The sequence below is a fragment of the Macaca fascicularis genome, chromosome 2 (genome assembly GCF_037993035.2).
Source record: "Macaca fascicularis isolate 582-1 chromosome 2, T2T-MFA8v1.1".
NCBI classification, from domain to species: Eukaryota; Metazoa; Chordata; class Mammalia; order Primates; family Cercopithecidae; genus Macaca; species Macaca fascicularis.
In genome coordinates, this window is record NC_088376.1 from 151,355,117 (window position 1) to 151,378,949 (window position 23,833).

The 23,833-nt window shown below is 54.6% G+C and overlaps 1 protein-coding gene across 12 annotated transcripts in view; it reads right to left on the reverse strand.

Annotated features, from left to right (window-relative positions):
• IQSEC1 (IQ motif and Sec7 domain ArfGEF 1) overlaps positions 1-23,833 on the reverse strand; it is a 388,374-nt gene that overhangs the window by 155,472 nt on the left and 209,069 nt on the right. For 7 of the 12 annotated variants that reach the window (XM_074033024.1, XM_074033026.1, XM_005547871.4 and 4 more), the window contains exon 1: positions 22,416-22,541. The exons of the other annotated variants lie outside the window; for them this stretch is intronic. In XM_074033024.1, coding sequence (XP_073889125.1) covers positions 22,416-22,438 — 23 coding nt within the window. In that variant the 5' untranslated portion in view covers positions 22,439-22,541. Of the gene's footprint in view, positions 1-22,415; positions 22,542-23,833 lie in introns of those variants that run through there. 12 annotated transcript variants of the gene reach the window in all.

A 23,833-nucleotide genomic window follows, 5' to 3' on the forward strand; every position in this document is an offset into this window, starting at 1 on the left:
AATTTGGGGCTTCAGGGAGTCCTGGATCTGGACAAGAGGACCCAGCCCTCCATCCCCCAGCCTAGCCACTCAGTTGCACAGGAGCCACATTAGATGATACCAATACAATGCGACAAAGATACCGCAAAATGGCGCCAGGTTCCTGGGCCCCACAGGCAGAGCCCACTATTCCCAGGCCCAGGGCTGCCCTGCCACAGCCATAGAGATTCAACTCCCCAGCTCTGATCTCACTCTGGCCACATCATGACAAACAGCAATATCTTCACCTACTGCAGGGAGCCCACCTCGGGCTATGTGTTCTTCCCACACACTTCCTCATCCAACCCTTGCATTAACCTTATGAGGTACCTGGAATCATGCTCCCACTTCACAGAGGCTGAGGTATGGCTCAGGGAGACCCCATACACAGAACACCATTCCATTCTCTGCCTCCTTATTCAGACGCAAACTCCTATTCACCCTTCAAAACCCTGCTCAAATGTCAACCTCTTTCTCTGTCTACCTTGCACCCTCCCTCAGCAGACTCCTTTCTTCCTTCTTCCTTTCCTGTCTCCCTCCTTTCCTTTCTTTCTTCTCCTCTCTCTCATTTCCCTAATAATAGCAAATATTTTTTGAGCAGTTAATAAGTGGCAGGAGTGTTAACACTTCACAGGTATTAACTCATTGAGCCATGCACAGAGGTACAGTTACACCCTACATGCTGTGGTACATGGGTCCAAGGAATTGAGCTGTGTGCAATACTCTCTCTCCAACCAGAAAGTACGGTCGCTGAAGTCCGCATGTGAAGACGGGAAACTGTCAGATGGATGCAACGTGCCCCGCAGGCCTGCTGTGGCCCAGTGCTAAACCCCACAGTAGGCAGTGGCCCCTGCCTGCCCTCTCCACTTCTCCCCACCTGTGTCCCTGCCCCCACTCCCCATCCCGGGAAATCCTCTGTGGCCTGGAACACTCAGCAGCTCCTCCCACCAGCTGCCTCAGTGCTCCGCCCCTCCAAGACAGTATAGCTAGGAGTGGCTCTGAATGGAGATCCTCCCTCTGTCAACCGCCCTGTTGGGTCCAAGTTGTCTGCAGCCTTGTCCAGCCAAGACTGAGGCCTTGTTCTCCCTGCCGTCCTTCTTCATCACTCAGCACAGCAGTGCACAGGCCAGGAACAGGCCCCAGTAAAAAAGGCCCAGAGTGAGGGTGCACAGGGTCCCCAGAGAGACCCTCAGCCCAGCATACCTGAATTTGGAACCAATCCCAACTGGTGTGTGCCCTGGGGATAGCAATAATAGCGCCCACCTCCCAGAGCTGTTGAGAAATGAGACAGTGCCCATAAAGTAAAAGGGCTTTGCAAACCAGAAAACGCCATTGCATGCATATTTGAGATACATCGTTATTATCATTACATAGACTAGTGTATATTGAGAGCTTAAAGGTTAACACATGAGTTCTAGAGCCAAGAGGGCCAAGGTTCAAATCCCAGCTGTGCCACCTACTAGTTGAGTGCCCTTGGGCAAGTTAACTAACCTCTCTGTGCCCCATTTTAGTTTTTTCATCTGTAATGTTTTGGGAAGATTAAACAGGTTAATACATTTAAAAGGCTTAAAACAGTGCCAAGAACAGAGTCAGCATTCCATAAAAGCTAGCTCTGACTAGCAAAGGACTCAAAAGATTTGTATGATATTCAATATACCTTATATTGTATTATATTACATATATTTATGTGTGATACCAACAACATACAAACAAAATATAAATGTTATAATAATATGCACACATATTTTTTAACACATTACCTCTATGTTAATAGATATTTGTTATATATAAAAATATATGAGTCTCATTTTACATATGAGGGCACCGGGGCTCAGAGAGGTACAGCAACGAGCTCAGTGGCACCCAGTTTCCCTAAAGGTTTGCCAGCCCCAAGTCCAGAGCTCTGTCCACCTGCTGGAGCTGCGTCGCTTCCCCTGCTTCACCCCCAGGATCTTTGGGGGATCCTGGTCCAGGCTCATGGACACAGAGCTGCCAGTCAGCTGGGCAGGGGTCCAGTCCCTCCTCCATCTTTCACCTCTGGCTCAGAGACAAGCAGCCCTTTCCAGCCATGCTGAGTGAGGCCCCCCCTCCTCTGTCCCCAGCCCCACTCCACAGCCTTCTGTGGAGGCTGCTTCCTTTCCCTTTTCAGAACCAACTGGTTGCCCCAGGCCTACACCCTGGCACTGCTTCTGAACAGCACCCGACCATTGATGCAAAGTTCAAGAGCAGGAAAAAGTGCTGGCTCTGTGCTGCACAAAGTCAGGAGAGGGCCCCCGGGGAATGGGCTGTGACTGGCAGGGGCACCACAGGGATCTTGGGGTGTGATCTGTTCTGAGGTTGGGTGCTGGTTACATGAGTGTGTTCAGTTTGTGACAATTCTACAAGCCATATGCTGATGAAATGTGTATTTTTCTGTACATAGAAAATAATTCAATATCAATTAACACAAAGACAAAAACCAAACAGTCTGCCTCATGTTCAGTCTCCAGCACCAGCCTGGAGCAGCAGAAGCCCAGGCCTCAGGCTCAGCTGGAACTGGTGGTCATCCCCTGTCTTGCACAGCGCTTGCGAGGCCTTGGAAATCTCCCTCCCTGCCTCAGTTTCTGTCTGCTAAATGAGGAAGTGGTCAGTGTTTCTATCCTGGCTTTAGGGTAAACACCCTGGGGTGCTTTTAAGAAATACGGACGCTTAGGCCCTAATGCAGACCAAGTTCCTGCACCTAGGGCTTTAAAAAAAAAAAAAAAAAAACTGCTTATTTTGAAATAACTATAGATGTACAGAAAGTTCCAAACAAAAAGTACAAGATCCTGTGTGCCCCTCCCCTAGCCTTTCCCAGAGATAACATCTTGCACACCTGCAGCACACCATCGATGCTAGGAAAGCCACAGCCCACTGGGCCTATGGGGACTTCACCAGTTACACACGCCTGCATGTCCCTGTGATTCCCTCTCACCCAGCTCTGTGTGGTCCCCACGATGATCCAGCAGAGGGCCGTCTCCTCACTAGGCTCCCTGGGCACCCTCCATAGCTCCCTCACCTCTTCCCACCAGCCCTCATCCCTGGCAACTGCCCATCTCTTCTCCATCCCCATCATATTTTCATCTCTCAAGTGCCACACAAATGGAATCATCCAGTGTGCCACTTTTTAAGACTGGCTTTCTGCACTCAGCCCCATGCCCTCTGCATTCAGTCACGCTTGGGTGTGGAGGGTCCGCTCTGCCTCTCTGCTGAGCAGTGCTCCCCCGCATGGCTGGGACAGTGTATTTAACCATTCACCTGCTGAGGGCATCTGGGCAGTTTCCGGTTTGGGGGCTGTTATGACTAGGACTGCCGCAAGTGTTCTTGGACCGGTGTTTGTGTAGACGCAAGTCTTCATTCTCTGGAAGAAATGCCCAAGAGCCCAGCTGGTAGGTCATATGGTGTGTGTATGATGAGTTTTAAAAGAAACTGCCAAACCGTTTTCCAGCATGGCTGTACTACACTCCCACCAGCAACAGGTGAGTGATCCAGTTTTCCCGCAGCCCACCTGGCGTTTCACGTTGTCCCTTTCTATGTTAGCCATTCGGACAGACGTACACGGTGCCATGTCGGTTTTTTTTTTTTTAAATGAAAGTTCTCACATATTTACTACTGAACCCAGCCAACCAACACGTTCATAACATATTCAGAGAGAAAAAATACATTCCCAATAAAACATGTCCAACTCTCCAGATAGTGGTGACATTTTCAGCTTGATTTGGCAACATGATTGTGACCCTGAGACAGCACCAATATGTGTGCCATCTCATGTGTAATTCTTTATAGACCCAGCTTGGTTCTTCTCCAATGTCTCCTTTTGGAGTTGTGCCTGATTTTATTACCAGTTTTCATCCAAATCCACGGGGGAATGGGATGATTTTGCTTTATTTTCTTGGCCGGAAATCACTTACTCCTGAAAGTCTTATGGGAAGACAAGGCGAGAAGTGGAGTCAAGCACACACCACAATGATGGAGAAAGGAAGAGAGGGGGCTGGCTGTGGTTTTAACCTCGTTTCCCTGTGGGGATGCTGCTACCCATCCTTCCATGAGCTTCTCTGCCACCTGCACGTCATCCTTGCTGGAGCATCTATGTGTACCATCTGCTTCAGAAGCTCCCAGACCTAACGCAGAATCAGTGAATCCCCTCGAGCCTCCCAAGCTTAGACAGTTCTGCCATTTTAAAAGAACCCATTTGCTGCCTTAAGAATTCTTCCAGAACATCCTGTGCTTTCTGGAAGGAACAACTAGATCCGGGCCTCAGGGCGGGGTCCAGGTGGCCAAAGGCAGCTCTGAGTTGTCTCAGCCAGATGATGACCTTGTGTGTTCCTGAGAGGGAATGGGAGGAAAAGGGAAAGAAGGCAGGGACCACGGGGAGAAGGGAGACTTTGGGAGTCAGCTCACAGCCCCGGCAGCTGCCATGACTGGGTTCGCCATGGACAACCCGCGAGTGGGCTGGGTCTGTGGTTTCGGGTGAGGGCATGACCTGGGAGGGGCTCGAGGAAGGGATGCTTCAGACTGCTACAGGCCCCAGAACGGGTTGTATGAGTAATTTGCCTCAGTTTCCAAAGGGGTGGGGAGGACACAGACCTCTCTGTTCCACTGCCCCCTCCCTCTTACTAAATAAGTCGCATATATTCACTGTACTAACTTTAGAAAATAACAGTGAAGCACAACAAGAAAAATAAAATTATCCACCATTCCAACTCCCTGGGGATACCCCAGTGTTAATATTTGACGAGATTTTCTGGCTGTGCCTGTGTCTGGATGTAGATGTGTTTTAGTTACACAAAAATACGCTTCACTCTGTGAAACACTTTCCCCCACTTCGCACCGTCTCTCGAGTGTGTTTCTGGGTCTGGAAGCATTCCTCCCCTCGCCCCATGGAAAGCTGGTGGAGCCTGGCAGGCACTCCCCTGCCCACGGTGGGTGTTGAGCTTGGCTGTCTCTCTCGTTGGTCCTGGTAAACAAGGCAGTGGCTTCAATAGGGTTTCTGTGCACAGCCACAGTCTATCCTTTAGGACCAATTCCTGGCATGGCTGGGGCACAGGAGGGATGTTTTTTGGGCTCTGGGTACACCCGGATGTCCACCCAGAGGTGGCACCAACAACACACTCCTACCAGCAACTGACTGTGAGTACTGGACCATTCTTAGGGCTCCAGAAGTTTCTCTGTTTGGGGCAGAAGCGGGGGCAAGGGAGGAAGCGGTGGGCACCCTTCTACCCTGTCCCCCACACACCAGGCCCTGGCCCTGCGGTTTACATGTCAGCCATTGGTGTCCACAGCCAAGCTATGAGCTGTGTCACAGACGAAGTGAACAAGAGCATGCTGGGTCTGCATTCCTGGCCTCCCTGCTACCCCACCATGTTGCCAGAGAGACGGGAGCCTAACAGCGATGCCAGGTCTCCCAGGCTCACTGTGCCCTTTGAGCTCAGGGAGGGGATGCAGTCATCCCTCCTCTCTGGGCTTCCTGAGGCTGAGGCGCAGAGAAGTGAAGAGGTGGCCTCTGGACTTGAGCCCAGGAAAGCCACTGGGTCACCTTGCGGTCTCATTCCATGATCCCCGAGGGGTGAGGCTGTTTGCCAGTGTCACATGGTGGGACCCCAGGAGCCACGGTGGGGCACTTAGGTCAGACGGACCCTGTTGGGCTTCCCAGTGCAGGCCTCAAAAGTCACATGACCCTCCCTGAGCCTCAGTTTCCTCATTTGTAAAACGGGCTGATTAGAGGTTACAGTGAGGCTCCCAGGAGCTGACGGCTGGAGGCGCCTCGTAAACTGGCCTGAGGGGTTGCTACACTGGTTCACGCCCGCCTGTCCTGCCCAGGCCTCCCAAGCTCTGAGAAGGCCACAGAAGGCTCCTGTCCACCCACTGCCAGCCTTCCTGTCCTGGCTCTGGGCCACAGACCGCCCTGCCTGTGGGCCTGGGGCCCCATCACTGGGCACAGTGAGGCGATTGTCCCAGGGTTGGCCTCCACACCCCTCCATCCTGCCAAATTGCCCTGCCCAGGAGCTCAGCCCGCCTATGTCTGGAACACTCCCTCCTGTGGGGGCAGACAGGGGTCTCAGTGAGGTCTTCCTGGACAGAGAGCCCAGGGTAGCGAGGCAGAAGCCCTGGGGTGAGACCTGTCTGGGCCTGAGTTTCCCCATCAGTGTCATGAGGAGTTTGTCTAGAGAAGCAGTTACTAACTTTGGCAGGGAGAGTCTCAGGACACTTTGAAACGAAGCTTCATTCAACCTAGTCTCCACGCAGCCCCCACTTTAAGGTCTAAGAGCTTAGTACTAATTCATTTCATGCTCACAACCACCCTGTGACACAAGATATTCTCCTTCCCACTTTACAGATGTGAAAACGGAGGCACCTAGCCATGATCAGAGGCATGACTCAAAGAGTGAATAGGACAGATGCCTTCACCACCCACATAGGGCAGGGACACAGGCAAAATACACAAACAATATAACCTCAAGGGATCCAGAAAGTAATACCAGGAGACAGTGGATGGGTAGGGTGGCGAAGCAGGGGGCTGCCCCCACTAACCTGGTCCAGAGCTGCCTCAAGGAAGAGGCGACCACTGAGCCAAGGTCACAGAGGGAGTACGTGCTGTGCAAGGGGCCAGCAAGGACAAAAGCTTGCAGAGCGACCTCGGAACATCCTGGCGGAGCGGCCCTGGGACGCAGGGTCCAGGTCCAGCGTAGGCCAGGCCAGGCATCTACTGCAGGAACGAAGGCCTGGCTTTCATAGAGAGGCCCACCTGGACCGTCACACCTGCCAAGTAGCACCACCAAGATGTCCCCCCAACCACCATCCCAGCTTCTTCTGTGACCCCCAAAGGCTCCACTAAGGACTCTCTTCTTAAGGCAGCAGCACAAGTCATGAGTGTTTCGGGTCAGGGCATGTCCAACTTCTCCTGGGCTTGTCCGGGTGGGACCAAGGCCTCACCATGTGGCCTGGAGCCTGACCAAGCCTGTGCATCAGTGTCCTTTGGTCCCGAGTCCAGGACTGCTGCCAAGTCCTGTTCATTCTAGGCCCAATTCACTGACGGGCAAGAAGCAGAGAGAAACCTTAGTCTAGTACAGGCTTGGGGGAGCGTGTACCTGCAATCTTTGGAGTTCAGCGCTCCCAATCTCAACTCCTTGCCCTGAAAGAACCATCTGGCACCACCCCATCTACAGGGCAAATACAGCTTCCAGCAAACCCTCGGGGGTCCACCTGGCCTTTCTGAGGGGTCCTTCCTGGGTTTTCAGCCTCACCTCCTTCAGGTGTCAGACCCTTCAGGTGCTGACAGAATCTCATTTAATCCTCAAGCTGCCCTGGGAAGCTTGAGTTTCTTATTCCCATTTTACAGATGAGGAAACTGAGGCTCCGAAAGGCAGAGACCTCCCCAAGCCTCCTCCGCAGATAAGTGGCTCCACTTAGCTCCTGACCTGAGCCTGTGGGCTCTGTCCCCTGCTCCCTGCTCTAGGGTCCTGCACCACCCACAGTCAGCTCTGGCAGCTGATCTCCAACCAGGAAGAACATTCTGGGCCCTCCCAAACTTGGGATGGAGGATTTGCTGAGACGAGCGTTCCCTGAGGGTGTCCTTCCACTGGAGGTCCTTAGGATATTCAGAAAGCAACCCAATTCACCCCAGACCTAGCAACTTATACATTTTTAAAATTTCATTTTAAAATCCCTAATGTATACTCATGGTTCAAAACCAAAACACAAAAGTTGTCATGTGGAAGGTCTCCCTCCTAAATGTTCCATATCCACCAGGCTCCCAGGCACACAATGCACACCTGTAATGCATACACGCTCTCCTGGGCTCCCTTACAAGATTTCCTTATGTGAACACAAGCAGACACATATGCACACAGAGACGGACAGTATGCAAGAGTTCAAGACCTTGCACACATGCTCCCCTAGTCTCTTGTTCCTTACACAGAGGCCTTATCTTGACCACAATGTGCTCCTGCCTTCCCCCAACAAGAACACGCTCTTAAACTCGCTTTCTGGACGTTCAGTCTCAGGCACAGCTGCCCATGTGGACTGAAGACACAGTCAGGGGATGGAGGTGGCCTCTGCTTCACAGCCGCCCTCCCAGACCTGAGCCCCTGACCTAAAACAGTGGTGGGGAGCACAGTGTACACCTGCTGGGTACAGTGGAGGCCCCAGGCCAATCTTGGCCCTGTAGACTTTTCCATGCCCAATGGAGGGTCTACAGGATAGCCCTCCAACCCACAACACACCCTCAGAGCCATGCTGCCCTCACACGGCCAGACAAGCATACACATAAGACACACTCTTAGCCCATACAATGCAGACACTACACACACACATGTGCAAGCAGGCACATGCACACGGGCTCTTCCAGTGAGTGGCGGGCAACACCCCACTGTCCCCAGGCCTGGTCTTAGGTGGCTGAGCACAGACAGGAGAAGCGCCCGGCACAGGGTCACACAGTGAGCAAAGGTTAGGCTAGGATGGGACCCCAGACACCCTGCCTGCCGGCCTCGGGGCCCTACCACTGGGCACAGTGAGGTGATTGTCCCAGGGTTGGCCTCCAAAGCTCCTCTATCCTGCCAAACTACCCTGCCCAGAAGTTCAGCCCGCCTGAGTCTGGAAAACTCCCTGCTGTTTTAGGGCTCTCTTTACCCACTCCGCCACCCCATGCCAGGACTCAGCAACCACATGAAAGGAAAATCTGCCCCCAGGCTCCCTGCAACTGAGGGTCAGGAGCACAGACAGCAGGTGACGAAACAGCTCAGGCTTAACTCACACATCCTTCTGATTAAGAAACAACATTTTCAGCCCTGGCACAGTGGCTCACACCTTAATCCCCCATACTTCCAGAGGCCAAGGCAGGCAGATCACTTGAGGTCAGGAGTTCAAGACCAGCCTGGCCAATATGGTGAAACCCCGTCTCAACAAAAAATACAAAAAATAGCTGGGAGTGGTGGCGGGTAACTGTAATCCCAGCTACTTAGGAGGCTGAGGTATGAGAATTGCTTGAACCCGGTGGGTGGAGGTTGCAGTGAGCTGAGATGGCGCCACTGCACTCCAGCCTGGGCGACAGAGGGAGACTGTCTCAAAAAAAAAAAAAAAGAAAAGAAAAAAATAGTAATTTTCAAACCCCTGTGGGCCAGACGCTGGGCTGGGCACTTCCACGCAAACCCCACAGGGGCACGAAGGTTAGGAGAGGCCAATAAAGGCTAGGGCCACGATGGGCTGAGTGCCACTGTCCTCTGTCCTTCCAAACATCCTTGGGGGCAGGGGTTGTTATCTTTCCCACCTCGCAGAGGAGCAAGCTGGGGTTCAGAGAGGTAAAGGGGTTGTCTGAAGTCACACAGCAGATGAGGGAGGGCAGCTGCAGGGGACCTGAAGCCTTAGTGGGGCCCTGGAAGCAGAACCCACCCCCAGCCTGTGGGTTCAAGGGTGTGTTGGTTTCTGGATAAAAAGAGCCCAACCTGCCTCCTATCCCCCGCCATGCATGAGAGGGAGGAGCTGGAAAGCTCGGTCTGAGCGTGCGGGCTTCTATTTCAGGGGCGCAAGATGCTGTCGCGGCATGCACTGTTCCCCATGCATCTGTCTCCACTTGGGACACAGAGCATTTTCCCGGCAGAGAGCTGCAGTAGGGTGGCAGGACTTGGGTGCCCTCGGCTCAGGGAGTGGCTGGTAGTCTTGGCCAGCAGCGGAGAGCGCTGCCCTCAGCCAGGTGGGTGGGCTGAGCCCTGGGGTGCAGGAGGTGGATGGAGGGGTAGTGCCCTCACCAGGGCATGAGAGTGGGGATGGTGCCAGCCTCTGACACAGCCTCTCCTGGGGTAGCCATCTCTTCCTGGGCTCCCTCCACTCTTTGGGGCCACCAAGGTCACCGTCCTGAGTCTGACCTCCCTCCACCCCGACCTTCAGACACAAGGAGCTCAGTGCTCGTGGGCTCCTCCCTGGGTGTCCCATAGGGCTCTCCTTACACCAGCAGGCCCCATCCCAGGGGCCCATCTTGGCAATGGTGGTGCCACCCATCAGACCCCCAGGCCAGACTACTGGGCACCACGGTCTACCATGCCTTTGATGCCCTGTTCTTCCCTGCTCCTTCCCAGCCTTGGGCTGAATCTCCGTGGGCACCCTGGGCATCTCCGCTTCAGCAGCTACCTCAGCCTCCCCATCAGACCACCTCCAGCTTTTCCTATCACCCCCTGCCCACGCAGCACAGGCCTGGCACGGGGGCACCCTCTGGGTGATGTGAGAGAGGCAGCATGGGGGCTCATGCCTGGAATCCCAGCACTTCAGGAGGCTGAGGCAGGAGGAACCCCAGGAGTTCAAGACCAGCCTGGACAACATGGCAAAACCCAGTCTCTCCAAAAAAATAAAAAAAAAAATTAGCCAGTGTGGTGGTGGGTGCCTGTGTCCAACTACTTGGGAGGCTGAGGTGGGAGGCTTACCCGAGCCCAGGAGTTCAAGGCTCCAGTGAGCTGAGATTGGGCCACTATACTCCAGCCTGGGCAACAGAGCAAGACCCTGTCTCTAAAAAATGAAAGAAGGAAGGAAAGAAGGAAGGAAGGGAGGGAGGGAGGGAGGGGGGGAGGGAGGGGGTAGGGAGGGAGGGAGGGGGGAAGGAGGGAGGGAAAGAGGGAGGGAGGGAAGGAGGGAAAGAGAAACAATATACTTCAGGCTAAAGGAGACAACATGGGTCTCTAGTCATGCGTGGCCTGGCCCTCCCTGAGAACTTGCTCTTGCTCAGTTTCCCCTGTGCAATTCCTACCCCACGGTTCTGGCCCACGAGGCCGGGAATGGCCCATATTATAGACGGGGACGAGGAGACAGAGCCAGCAGCATGAGCGTGACTGCCTCTCCTCACTGTTCCTCCCCAGGGAGGCTCAAAGCAGCCAGGAAGGGTTTCCCCTCCTTGAGGTGCTGGTAAAAAAGATTTCAGGTCAATCTGGAATAAATGATGAGTTTTTTCATGTAACATACAATGCCCTAGGCAGTTTTTAAAAATATCTATCACTAGGAAAAGAGGAAAGACGAAATGGTAAGAAAAAGTGCTTATTTATAGGTCCCAGTTGGCAAAGCAAGAGGGGGATGTGCCAGCGCAGAGGTGCAGCTGGATCCTGAACATCAGGGGTCCCAGGACTTACCTAGCACATGCAGTCCCCAGCCCCCACCAAGGTCCGCAGAGCCCCTAACACACAGAGCCCATGACTCCAGGCCCTGTGCTGACGCCAGGGGCCAGCTGCCCGGCGTGGGGTGCTGGGCTGGCCTCCCTGGTACCTGAGCCATGGCTCTGGCTGCCCTGGGCCTCTGCACACTACTGCACTGAGGCTACCAGCTCCGTCCAGATTTGCCCCAAACTGCCAGGCTCTCCTCTAACTCCAAGCAAAATCTGGTGGCCTGTTTCTAGACTTGGTTTACCTCCATCCCAACAAACACACACATTTGAATTCCCCTCCTAATTCCCAGCCCAGTGGTTCAGGGGGGCTGACCCCATGCTCCAGCTACAGGTGTGGCCAAGTGACAGAGGCTGGTCAATCAGCACATGGCTCCTCTTGGGGATGGAGATGGTTTCAGGAATGGCCAGGAGCCCCAGGGCTAACCAGGGGGACTGAGGCTGCTGAGGGGGCTGGAGCCTCCACACAGGAACGCGTCCTGGGGAAAGGTGAACAGGACACGGCCTCAGGAATGTTGGAGCCCCTAGAGCCAGCCACACTGAAGCCAGACCATGGGCTACTCACTGACAGTAACCACGGAAATCCCTTTGACTTGAGTTTCTGCCGTTTGCCACCCAAAGGCTCCTGATGGATACACTGTTATGGCCCAGCTTCCCTTCCCTTCCCAGATGTTCACATTTCTTAAGTCCTAGCATGTCCTGAAGCCCAGCCCTGTGCCATGAGAATCCAGGGGAGGAAGGGGACAGGAATAATCTCTATAGGTCACAGAGATACCACAGGCCTTATTACCTCATTCTGTCCTGATGGCCACCCTGCAAAGCTGGTATTATTAGCCTCATTTTACAGAAAAGGAAATAGGTTCAGAGAGATTAAGTCATCTGCCCCAAGTCACACAGCCACTGGGCAGCAGATAAGGAGTTCCATCTGAGCAGCTCCTTGGAGAGTGGTGGGGTCCTGGCAGGGGAGGTTCAGAAAAAGGTCTTGATTACCCCCAGATCTTGGACCCCACATCTGCTGGGCTCACCTGGTCTTGGGGAGCTCCTCTGAGGCAGCCCAACCTCTCTGCAGCCCAGAGATGGTCAGGGGACAGAAACCTGAACAAGGAAAGGGGTTGGAGAGACTTGAGGGTGTTTCTCTGTTATCTGATGGTGGAGGGCAAATGGGAGGAAAACGCTCACTGTCATCGTGGGGCCACCGAGGGCCCTGAGAGATAGGCAGTAAACTTCAGCCAGGGCCCTGGTGATTTAAGATGTATTACTTCCCTTAGTAACCATTCCAAGCAGATGTCAGGGACATCCTGATGAGGAATGAAGCCGTTGGTGCCGATAAAACATTTTTCTATTAGCCACGCTCAGGTCAGCCACCTGCTGAGCCACAGGAATTGCTCTGACAGGACCTTCATTCCTCAGAGGTCAGGTCAGTGTGGCAAGGTCATGCCATGGGATATAAAGGGGGATGGGTATCTCTGGTGCAGCCCCAGCTTCTCCGAGTCCTGATATCCTGAGCTCATGCTCAGGAAATGGGATGCACAGGGGAAGGAGAGCCGGGACTCCTGGGCTGGGCAGTCTAGCGGGCAAAGCCCGGTCCCTCAGAGAGCCGACAGCACGCCCGGTCTGGCTTCCCCACCGCCCTGTTCACTGCCCCAGTCCTGCCCACAACCTCACCAGCCATGTCCCAGCTTTCCTTCAACCAGTAACAAGTCAATTCACTGAAAGCCAATTCATAGAACAGTCAATTTGAAGAATGATAAAGTCATAAAAAGGACTTGCTTCCTCCCTTAACCTTTTAGCTTTAGTTGACTGGTCCATTTTCATCTTCAAAACGGCATTTGATGGAATGTCATTTGTCTCTGTCCCAGCTGCCCACTGTGGTGGCAGGAGGCAGAGACAAGCATGGTGACTGTGTCATCAGGAATGCTGCAGGCACAGGGCAGAGGAGGGCAGGAGTGGCCATCAGCAGGGCTGTCCTGCAAGCTCAGGGGAGCAGGAAGGCCCACCTGAGAAGAGGGATGGGCTGGGCTGGGGCTGGGGCCCTGGTTCTGGGAGACAACTGGGGACAATACATAAGACCCCCGTTCCATCAGCCAGCTGATATCCACTGCCTGCTGGCAGAATAGGGTCTCAAACTCAGAACCCCTGGGGGCCAGCCAGGCCCCAGCTGGCAGCCAAAGGGGCTTGTGCTGCCTTTCTGGGGTGAGGGGCTGGCCCCAGTGCCCCTGGTGGGATGCAGCCTTGGAGAGAAGGGCCCAAGGTGTCTCAGGTGTCAGGGAGGGGAGGGTAGTAGAGGTTGGTGACCATGGCGCACCACCAAGGAAGTGAGACTGGGAGGTCACTGGCTGTCCGCTGTCCTCAATCACCAGAGATCTCAGTCTGTCAGACCCAATACCTACTCTCACCTTTTTAAAATTAAACTTTTTATTTTGAGATAATCGTAGATTCATTTGCAGTTGTTAAAACAAACAAACAAACAAAAAAACAATACAGAGAGATCTTATATACACTGTTTCCCCCAATGGTAACATCTTACAAAACTATTGGATCCATCACCACCAGGATACTGACACTGCACTGTCCCCCCCACCTTAGGTAGATTTCCTGTTTTGCTTGTACTGTGGAGCCGACACACACGATACGCCTGCATAGAACTAAACACATGCATGCACACACATACAGGCAAATACAAGTGCCACCACAATCAAAATACACAATAGCTCCATTACCACAAAGATTCCTTGTCCAGCACCCCCCTCCTTAAAACCAGAGCTTTGCACTATCCTCGTCTCTCTTCTCAAATGAAGTTGATGAGTCATGTGATCCATCTACATACACATTTAAAACAGAACCAAGAGAATGGCTGGATGGTAACATTACAGAAAAAAAAAAAAGAGGAAAATAATTTAGAATAAAATAAAGGGTAATTTGTCATGTTAATGGTGGGTGGGCCTATCCCATAGTCACCTGTCAGGTCGTGTGACAGCGACCACAAACCCAGATGGATGCTGGAGTTCACTGCGGACTCTGGCACCACGAGAGATGCTGTCCTTGGTGATGTGGTGCTCTGAATGGTGGCAGCTCTTGGCGGAGCTCCGAATATATCAGAGTCTGATCTTCCCTCGACTGCGAGAGCAGTTGCATTCCTGGAAAACTCAATGCATATTCAAATCATACAAAATGCATTTTGTGGTTTAGATGTCAAGAGGAGTGAGGACCAGACTCAGATAGTTGCTCACAGATTTTCACACCCATAAATATCTGTGCGGATTCTTGGTGTAGGGGCCTTGCCCTGCACAGCCTAGGCTGGCCCCGCTCCCAGACGCCCTCTGGCAGCTCTGCCTGCATCTGGGGGCCCACTGTCAAAGAGATGCTGATAACTGTGCCCAGGACTGACCTGGACGGAGAGACAGCCAAGGTGACAATGATGAAGGCTCGACGCATAGGCTTCCAGGAGGTGTGTGTGCGGGGGTTCATCCTGGAATGTTCAGGCCCCATCCCGCCAGCCTCCCTTCTCCTGCCTGGGGGAGACACACAGGGCTTGGCTTCCTTCATGGAGGCCCCACTGCAAGCAGCAGGCCAGGGCTTCCCACGGAGGGAGACCACCGCCTCCTGCAGCGGCCGGCTGGTCACACATCCCCCAAGTTGAACATTTCATTGGCTCAAATCCAGAACCACAAAACAGTGATGGGAAAACGAAACCGCTCTGTGTCACCAGCTTGCTGAGGGAGCACTTCAGTGACGAAGCACTCATACACATGCACAGAAATTCACCAGGGACCCAAAGGAACTGGACACAGCTGTGGCCTCTGGGCAGAAAAACGAGAAGCAGGGAACCACACAGACAATGTGTGCAGCCCTTTTTTGTACCATGTGAATGAATAATCTCTCAGTTATATGAATACATTTAAAAAAAACAACAAAAACATAACCATCCCTTTTGTAAGCTAAACTTGATCACTCACACTTTTATTCAGGAAGGGGAAATTTAAAAACACAAGATACCACTTCACACCATTAGGATGGCTATTACTAAAGAAAAACAGAAAGTAACAAGTAATGACAAAGATGTGGAGAAACTAGGACCCTTGCGCAGTGCTGGGGGGAAGGTAAAACAGTGCAACTGCCATGGAATACAGTACGGCGGCTCCTCAAAACAGTCAACATCCAATCACCACCTGACCCAGCAAGCCCACTTCGGAGTACACACCCAACAGAAATGGTACCAGGGACTTGGAGAGGTATCTGCACACCCATGTTCACAGCAGCACTATTCACAATAGCCAAAAGGCAGAAACAACCCAGTGTCCATCAATGGGTGAATGGACAAACAAAATGTGGTCGATTCGCACAATGGAACAGTGTTCAGCTTTAAAAAGGAAGGAAGTTCTGCCCACTGCTGCAGCACAGATGAACCTTGAGGACATGATGCTAAGTGAAGTGAGCCAGTCAGGAAAGGACAACTGCTGTCTGATTCCACTCACATTACGTCCCCAGGGCAGTCACATTCACAGGGACAGAGAGTGGAATGGTGGGCGCCAGGGGCTGGGGATGCGAGACGGGAGTCTGCGCTCACGGAGCACAGAGCCTTTTTTGGGAAAGTGAAGTTCTGGAGATGGATGGTGTGTTGGCTGCAAAACACTGTGAATGCACTTATTGCAGCTGAAATGTGTGTAATTAAAAAGGGCAAACATGTGGTGGATCTCCACAATGGAACGGTTTTCAGCTTTTAAAAAGGAAGTTTTCTGTCTGTCTTACCACAGTTTTTAAAAATGGTGATTTGTGCCTTGGCAGGCCAGGCCCTGCAGGGATGCTAGAAAGCAAACGCGGGACTTCCAGGCAGCTGGTGACAACAGAGGGGCCGGCAATGTGTCTGTCGCAGGGAGGACTCGCCATGCAGGAGCTCCATGAGGGGACCCATTTGCCTGGGGGAGTCAGGAGAGAGGCACAGGCTAGACTGTAAGGTCTGAGGTGAAGAGAAGGGCACTCCTGGTAGAGGAGCCAGCATGGGCAAGAGTGTGGCGGGGTGAGCCTTCCAGGCAGTGCTGGGCAGCAGATGGAATGTTGTGGGATCGGGAGAGGCCAGGAGGGGCAGGACAGAGGGCCTCAGGACCCAGAGTGGCTGAGGAGAGAGGGGTGTGTGCGGGAAGGGGAGCCCACTGCCCCACCTCGTTCTCTTCTCAGTTCTATTCAGGAGCTGCTCTGGCAGGTGCCACCAAGGTCTTATTTATTGTGTCCTTTCTTTGGGCAGTCAGCTCCACGCAGACAGGGCGGGCCTGGTTCGTTTACAGGCCTGGTGTGTGTCAGGACTGGTGTGTGTCAGGACGTGGACTAGACGTCCAGTGACCATGGTGGGCTGAGCGAATGAACGGGTGATTGATCGGCAGGATGGGGCCACGTGAATAAGCCAGCATGCCTGGAGCTGCTGTGCCTGGCAGACACAGCTCCTCCCACTCCCAGTCCCCTGTGTGTCGCAGCATAACCAGGAACTTTCCAGATGAGGTCACAGGCCCAGAGAGGGCAAGCAGCCTGGCCAGGATCACTCAGTGCGGCAGGGACAGAGCTGGAGTGGAGCCTCCTTGTCCTGCTTTGTAAGGCCCCAGGTGGGCCAGAGCCTCAGAGTCCAAGGGGCAGAGTATTTTCATCTGCTCTGCCTGCAGGGAGCCTCCTGGGGTAAGAGTGAGAGAACAGGAGCCATCCAACAGGCTGGAAGGAGCGGGAAGGGCAGACGGGGCTGTGTCATCAGTAGGCTTTTGGGGGAAAGCAGCAGGCTCTAAGGTAAGCCTGGGAGCAGCTTAGCCAGTACCCAGGAGCAACACCTCCTAAGACCCCACTGGTGGTGACAAAACTGGTCTAGTCCACAGGTACTGGGTGCTGGGCTCCCAGCCACTGTGGGACAAGTACCCTCAGCACCCAGGACAAGTGGGCTGGGGGCAGCCACGCCGCAGCGGCAGTGGCCAATACGTTTCAGGTAGTGCATGCAGTGGGGAAGGGGTGGGGAGGGACACAGCCTCCTGGCCAAGAGATCTGGAACCTGCTCGGAGTAAGGCGTCAGGTCCCCCAACACCTGGGCCCCCTGACTGCCCTCCATCCCTTCCTCATCCTATCTGTGTGCACCGGGTGCCCACTGGCCCCACCCACAAGGGCACACAGACCTGGCTTGGGAAGAGCAGGGTCTGGAGTCAGGCAGATTCACTGGCTGTGACCCTGAGCAAGGCACTTCCCTGGAAAATAGGATGGCACACAACTACGCTGCCAGAGTTGTGGGATTCAACAAGATAAGGCACTCTTGTTATTCTTAAAGACCAAGTGAGTGAGTCAGCGCAAGGAGGCAGGCCAGGGCCCTGATGAGAGGGTGCCAAGTCCTTTAGGGGCACAGGGGACCTTGGGGGGCTTCAACAAAGGGCCACCAGGGAGGGACAAGGATGGCGCCACACTTGCTGAGCTTGGGGCCCGGCCCGCCCTCTGGCCCGCAGGCAAGCCCTGGAAGGGGAGTATCAGCCCCGCTGCATAGAGCAGGAGGCTTAGGCCCAGCGCCTGTGCTTAGGGCACTTGGGAAAAGATGCTGACCATGGGCTGACCAAGGCCCGGCAGGGTCCTGCCCCGGGGCTGGGGCCAGTCCAGGCCTTACGCTTCCTCTGAGGCCCAGGGAGGGCATGGATGTCGGATCTGTCTTTCATAGATCCTTTGGTGGAAGATGGTGGCAGGTTGAGTAAGTTAGAGGTAGGTGCTTGCCTAAGCAGACGCTCCTTGTTGCCCTGCCTGTCCAGCAACTACCAGAAAAGTCTGTTCCTCTCAGTCTCTAAAATTCAGCCCAGACAGGGTCTCTAGGTCCCAACATCATGCCAGGCCGTGCCAGCTTTGGGTATACAACGGGGAGCAGGCCTGGGCCCTGGCCTTGCAAAGGGGCAGAGGCAGTGGCCAGGCCTCTGAATTTTCAGGCCCCAGGCTCATGACATCCCCTCATGGCTGGGAGGCCCCAGTGCAGTTCCCCAGCCTCTTTAACCCCCAGTCTCTTCTTCATATCTTTAGCCTCCAGCATGACAATGTGTATCTTTATTCCAGGGCCTCCATGAGCAGCCCCAGCCCCTTTACCTCTCTTCCTGGCCCACTCTGCTCCAGCAATACCATCCTCCCTCTGTGGCCCAATCCTGCCAAGCATGTCCTCATCAGGGCCTCTGCACCTGCTGTCTCCTGCACCTGGGGCCCCCACACTTCCCCTTGATAGTCTTTTATAGTTCTCCTCTTCCTAATCATTTAGATTTCTGTTCAAAGGTCACTTCTTCCAGGAAGCCCTCCCCACTTCCTGAGTGGCACACAGTTCACTCAATCCATTCCCATTGGGCTCTTTATCTTCTTCATTTCTTTATGTCCTTCTCCCCTGCAGTATCCCCTGAAAGCAGCACCCTCTCAGTGGTTCCCAGCACTGAGTTGGGCACACATCAGGTGTGCCATGAACACTAGCTGAATGCAGGGAAGTGAAGGCCCAGGCCTGGCTATGTGGCCTTGGCTGCATGTCCCAGTCTTTCTGAGTTATAACCAGGACCTGCCCAATTGCCTCCTGGGGCTGTAAAGGGTGGAAAGATGCTACAGCATTCTTGGAAAATAGCCCAGTGCTGTGTGGGTCATTCATAATGACCATTTTTAACAATGATCGCTGCATGGCAAGAAAGGCTACTGTCATCACATGTGCTTGAGAGTGAAGACTGGGCCTCAGGTTCCCTACGGGCATCTCTCTCTGTGGGCTGGGGCCGCTCTTCCCTGGCATCCAGCCCAGGCCCACTGTCCAGCAGATGCTGATAACTGTGCCTACAGAACTGACCCAGCCAAGGTGATAATGGTGAAGGCTCAATGCACAAGTTTCTTGGAGGTGTGCGTGTGGAATGTTCCAGGCCCAATCCCACCAGTGTCCCTTCTTCTGTCTGGGGGAGACCCACCAGGGCTTGGCTTCCTTTATGAAGGCCCCACTGCAAGCAGCAGGTCAGGGCATCCCACCGGAGGGAGACCACTGCCTCCTGCAGGGGCCGGCTGGTCACCATGTCCCCCAAACAGAAGGAAAAGAGGGGCCGGGACAGTTTCAGGAAGTGAATGAATGAATAAGCAGGCATGGGTGGGAAAGTGTTCCACTGGCCTGACCAAGCAGCCCACATCTCACACACCACAAACTCCTCACAGCTTCACTTCCTGTGTTCAAGTGACAGGATATGACATGCCCATGAGGACAGAGGGGCCCCTTGCAGAGATGATGAAAAGGACGCTGTAGTTACAGAAGTGGGGGCCATCCTTCATTCAGACACTATTCATGAAGCTGCCAGTACAGCAATGACCTCGGGTGTTAGCAAGTTTGATTCAGGGTCTGATTCTTGGAAGCCTCCTGATGTTCCCCCACTGGGTTAAGAAATCTTCCCCTGCTTTTGCTGTCATTCTTTATCCCGTCCAGTGTGCCACCTTCACGATGGACTGAACCCTGACTGGGACAGAGTCTCGATTCCATAAAGCTCCCTTGGGTGCACACCAGGGGCCCAGAGAGTGGAAGGGGCGAAAATGGAGGCTAGGGAGCGGGGACAGTGGGGTGCTGGGGGGCCCACTGGCAGGACTCCTCTAGGCTGAGGAGAGCCTGGCCATGCCGTGCACAGGGCCACTGGAGCAAGTCTGCCCCGATTTGACATGTGGCATGTTGGGGAAGGGACACTGCTGCCAAATGTACAGCAGGAAACAGCTGTGTGACCCCAGTCAAGTTCCTTCCCCTCTCTGAGCCTCAGTTTCCTCTTCTGTAAAATGGGATCAACAGTATCACATTTTGCAGCAGTTGGTGAGACTCAGCGATGCAACTAAGCACGAGAACGCTTTGCAATCAAGTTGGGCAGCTCTGATAGTGGCTACAACGCCGCTGTTGGGAAAGTTAAACATCTAGAGATACTCAACACCCCATCTCCTTTCCACGCTGAAAGGCTGGGTAACAATGAGGTCTGAGCAGCAGGTGCTGGGAAAGCCTGGGTCTAGGAGTGGGCCTGCCATGGGTTCTGGGTGGGGAGTAATGGTGGGCAAATACAGGCTTTCAAATGCAGCAGGGTAACCTCAGAAAAGGCCTGCTCTTGGTTGCAAAATCACTGCATACAAAGAGAGCCACCCCCTCCAAGTCTATTTGGTACTTCGGTGCCAATAGGTTTGGTGGCAGAGGAGGGATGGCCTGGAAGTCACAATGCTCAGACTGTGAGAGCCTGAGAACTGGAGAAGAGTGAAAAGACGCACAGGAAAGGAAGACAGTGAGCGCTGAGCCCCCTCTCTCAGGCAGGAAGGCTAGACGAGCTTAGTCCAGGAATCAGCAAACCCACCAGAGCCATGTGTTCAAATGCAGGTGGCTGGGCCTCCAACAGATGGAAGCAGACTCTCTAGGGAAGAGTATTAGAATTCATGTAGAACATTGTCCCCACAAAACCGCAAGTGGATGGGCTTGGGCAACGCAGCCACAGTGAATAGCTGCATCCCGGGAACATCAACCACACCTGGACATTAAAATTATCCGGAATATGAAAAAGATCCTGAGGCTTGAGCCCTCCCCCAGACCTAGACACCAGAATGTCTAGGGGTGCGACTCACACGTTTTTTTTTTAACCGCTCCTCAAGTGATTCCAGTATAGCTCCTGGGCTACAACCCCCACCCCAGGCTAGTATACTCCAGGGTTCCAGTAGAACTGTGTTGAGCCTCAGTTTCCCCATCTCTAAAATGGGGGTCTTAGTGCCTGCCCAGACAAGGCCTTTGCGAGGATGACATTTCTGAGCACTGGAGGCAAGCAAGCACTGGGCCAAGTAATCCGAACACGAATTGTCACATCTCATCCTCATGACACCTCCCCTCCCTGAGGGTATAACAGCCCCCGAGAGTTTAGAATTTCTCTGGCATCAGGCTCCTGGGCCCAGGCAAAGGTGTGGCAGGGAGGAGACAGCTGGCTCAGGAGGACCTATTCCCAGCCACTGTGGAGGAAGTTCCACGCTGGGAAAGGATTTACTATTTGTTTCCGAAAATACAGCGAGGGCCTTGCCACAGGGAGTGAGAACTTTGGTGTGTTCTGCTCGCATCGAGCAACCAACCTGTGAACTTCTCCACTAAAAAAGCAAGTGAGCATCACAGTGAACCAGAGGCCACCGCCATCCCCCGCAGGCTCCCGCCCGGGTCTGCTGACGCAGCAGAGGCAGAGGTGTGTTTACTTTCCCTCAGTGGAGGTGACGGGGAGCTGCCACTCTATCAGGGGCTCCACAGGCCCTTGCCGTGGTAAGAGGCCTCCATCGAATAGGGAGGCCTTGGGGTAGCCCCCAGAAGGCTCCCCACATACTGTTCCAGGCCTCCTTTTCCTAGCCTTGGGACTGAGCCCAGCTCAAGAGGACTCAGCCGTAATCTCTAACCTCCTAAGGTCTGAGGTCACTGCACAGCCCCAAACGAGTGGGTCCTGGGCAAATAGTTTAGGCAGGTGGAGACCTGACCCTGGGCCTCAACCCCCGCAGCTGAGGGTCCCAGAGGAGGGCAAAGGTTGCTCCTCCTAGAACAGCACAGTGCAGCGCCCAGAGAGCTGTGAAGGAAGCTGGCATTCGAACCCCACTGCCCCCTGGGAAGCCTGGCTAAACGAAGCACAGGCTTTGGTTTCCATAAATACCCAGGCCCGTGATGTCACCGCCCCGTGCAGACTTTCACAGCCTCTGCTGCTGGCGTGAGGCCCAGCACACAGCCGCTCTGCTGCCAGCCCACAGAACACCTGGGCATACAGCTGGACACTGATGCCACCGTGCTAGGGACGGTGGGCTGGACCTTCACCTGCCCTTGGAGGACGCAGCATCCTGCCCACTGCCTCAGCCTGCCTGCGACCTTCTATCAGGCATGGCTGAAGGGCTGGCCATGGGTGTGCTGGGCAGAGAGGCTTTCCCCAAACAGGCTATGGGCTAAACCAAAGCCAAAACAGTAGGAGCCGGTCTGGGCACCCTGAATGTGGATCTGGAAGGGGGGATACCTGCTCTCAGAGTTGGGAATTTCACAGCCTGCTGAAGACCTGCTGACTAACAGCCTTTTTCTCATCGTCATCACCAACAAACACCTCCGCTGCAGGGGCCGAACGCTGGCATCCCTGCTGGGTGGCCAGCTCCCTCTGCAAGTCACCTGCACATCCACCTGCCCCTCCCCCCACGAAGCCCCTCACTCCAGCTCAGCCGGGCCCCTCTGGCCTCTGGCTTTAGGCAGAAACCTGCCACATATACTCACAAATAGCGTCTTCTGCAGGCCATCCTGTGTGAATCCGTTCTTCCCTGTTCTGGCTCCCTCTCCAGCGGGGAGGCTCAAAGTGTTTGCAAGAGGAGCAGGAGGCTCAGGCAAGACGTGGAAGGGAATAAAATTAAATCGCGGGGCGAGTCACATTCCCGGGGGTGGCGGGCTCCTCCAGGGAGGCTGGGGCGGGAGCGGGGGGCGGCGCAAGCAGCTGACTGTGAAGGGCCCTGGCACGTAGAGCGCGCTCACACCGTGCCCAGGAGCGAGCGAGGACGTCGAGTAACCATGGTCGCCAGGCTGGGCTGGGGAGTCCACCTCGCTGCTACCTGGGCCCACCTTGGCGTGTTTCCCCTCCCGTACATCTGGGGTGCGGGGCGCGAGGATGAGGAGGGGAGGGTCGAGAGGACGCTGCCCCTGGTTTGCTCTCGCAGCATCCGGAGGAGGGGCGGGCGCGCAGGAGCCTCCCCCCGGCGCCCAAGGAGCAACGTAGTGCGGCCGCGCCGGACCAATCGCCGAGGCGCTGGTCGCCATGGCAACAGCAGCATCAGGCGCGGCCGCTCCGCGGCGCCCTCGCTGCAAAGTCACACACCCGGCCCGGCGCGGGGCACCGGCCCCCTCCTGGCCAGCGCTGGAAACCTGGAATTCTGTTGCTAAAATGCACGCGCCGCGCGGAGCCTACGATGTCACTGCTTTCCAAGGCGGCTTCTCTGCCTTCGGAACTGAGACACGCGAGCCACGCAGCTCTCGGGGCTCTGGCCCTGGAGTGAGGCCGGCCGTCTCCAAGGCTAGCTCTGCCACTGAAGGGCGATGAGACCTTTGCAAGCCGCGTCTCTCCTGGGAGTCTTGATTATGCTACTGTGAAAGGGATCATTACAGCTATAACACGGGGTTTCAGGAGGGCGTACCACACCACTAAGCTGTACGGCGGATGGCAGAGCAGTCCTCGTTTGTGCCAGTCCTGTCCCAAAGGGGGCTGCACGGGGCTAGGGAGAATTTCTGGTCTAGCTATGGTGCCCCTTCCTCTCCGGAGGACCTTCCATGTGCTGGGCAAGTATCTGCCCTCATGATGTTTACAGTCTAAGGGGGAGACAGGAAGTAAGTGTGCAGATACAGGATTGCACGTGGTGATAAGAATGAGGATGAAAAGGGAGCAGAAAGAGGGGAGCCAGGGAGCCCGAGGGAGGCGGGAAGGAGCCTTCTGCCATCAGACAGGGTGGTCGGGAAGGCCCTCTGTGAGGCACGTGTGGCTGAGACTCCGATGACCCAAGAAGCAGGGGAGGAGCTGGCGTCCAGGCTCTGAGGTGGAAGGCAGCCTGGAGTATTAGAGTGGCCCAGAGGAGGTCAGCGTGGTGCAGTGGTGGGATAGGGAGGTGGAGAGGAGAAGCGCACATCCATCCTCGGCTCCCACACCCGCC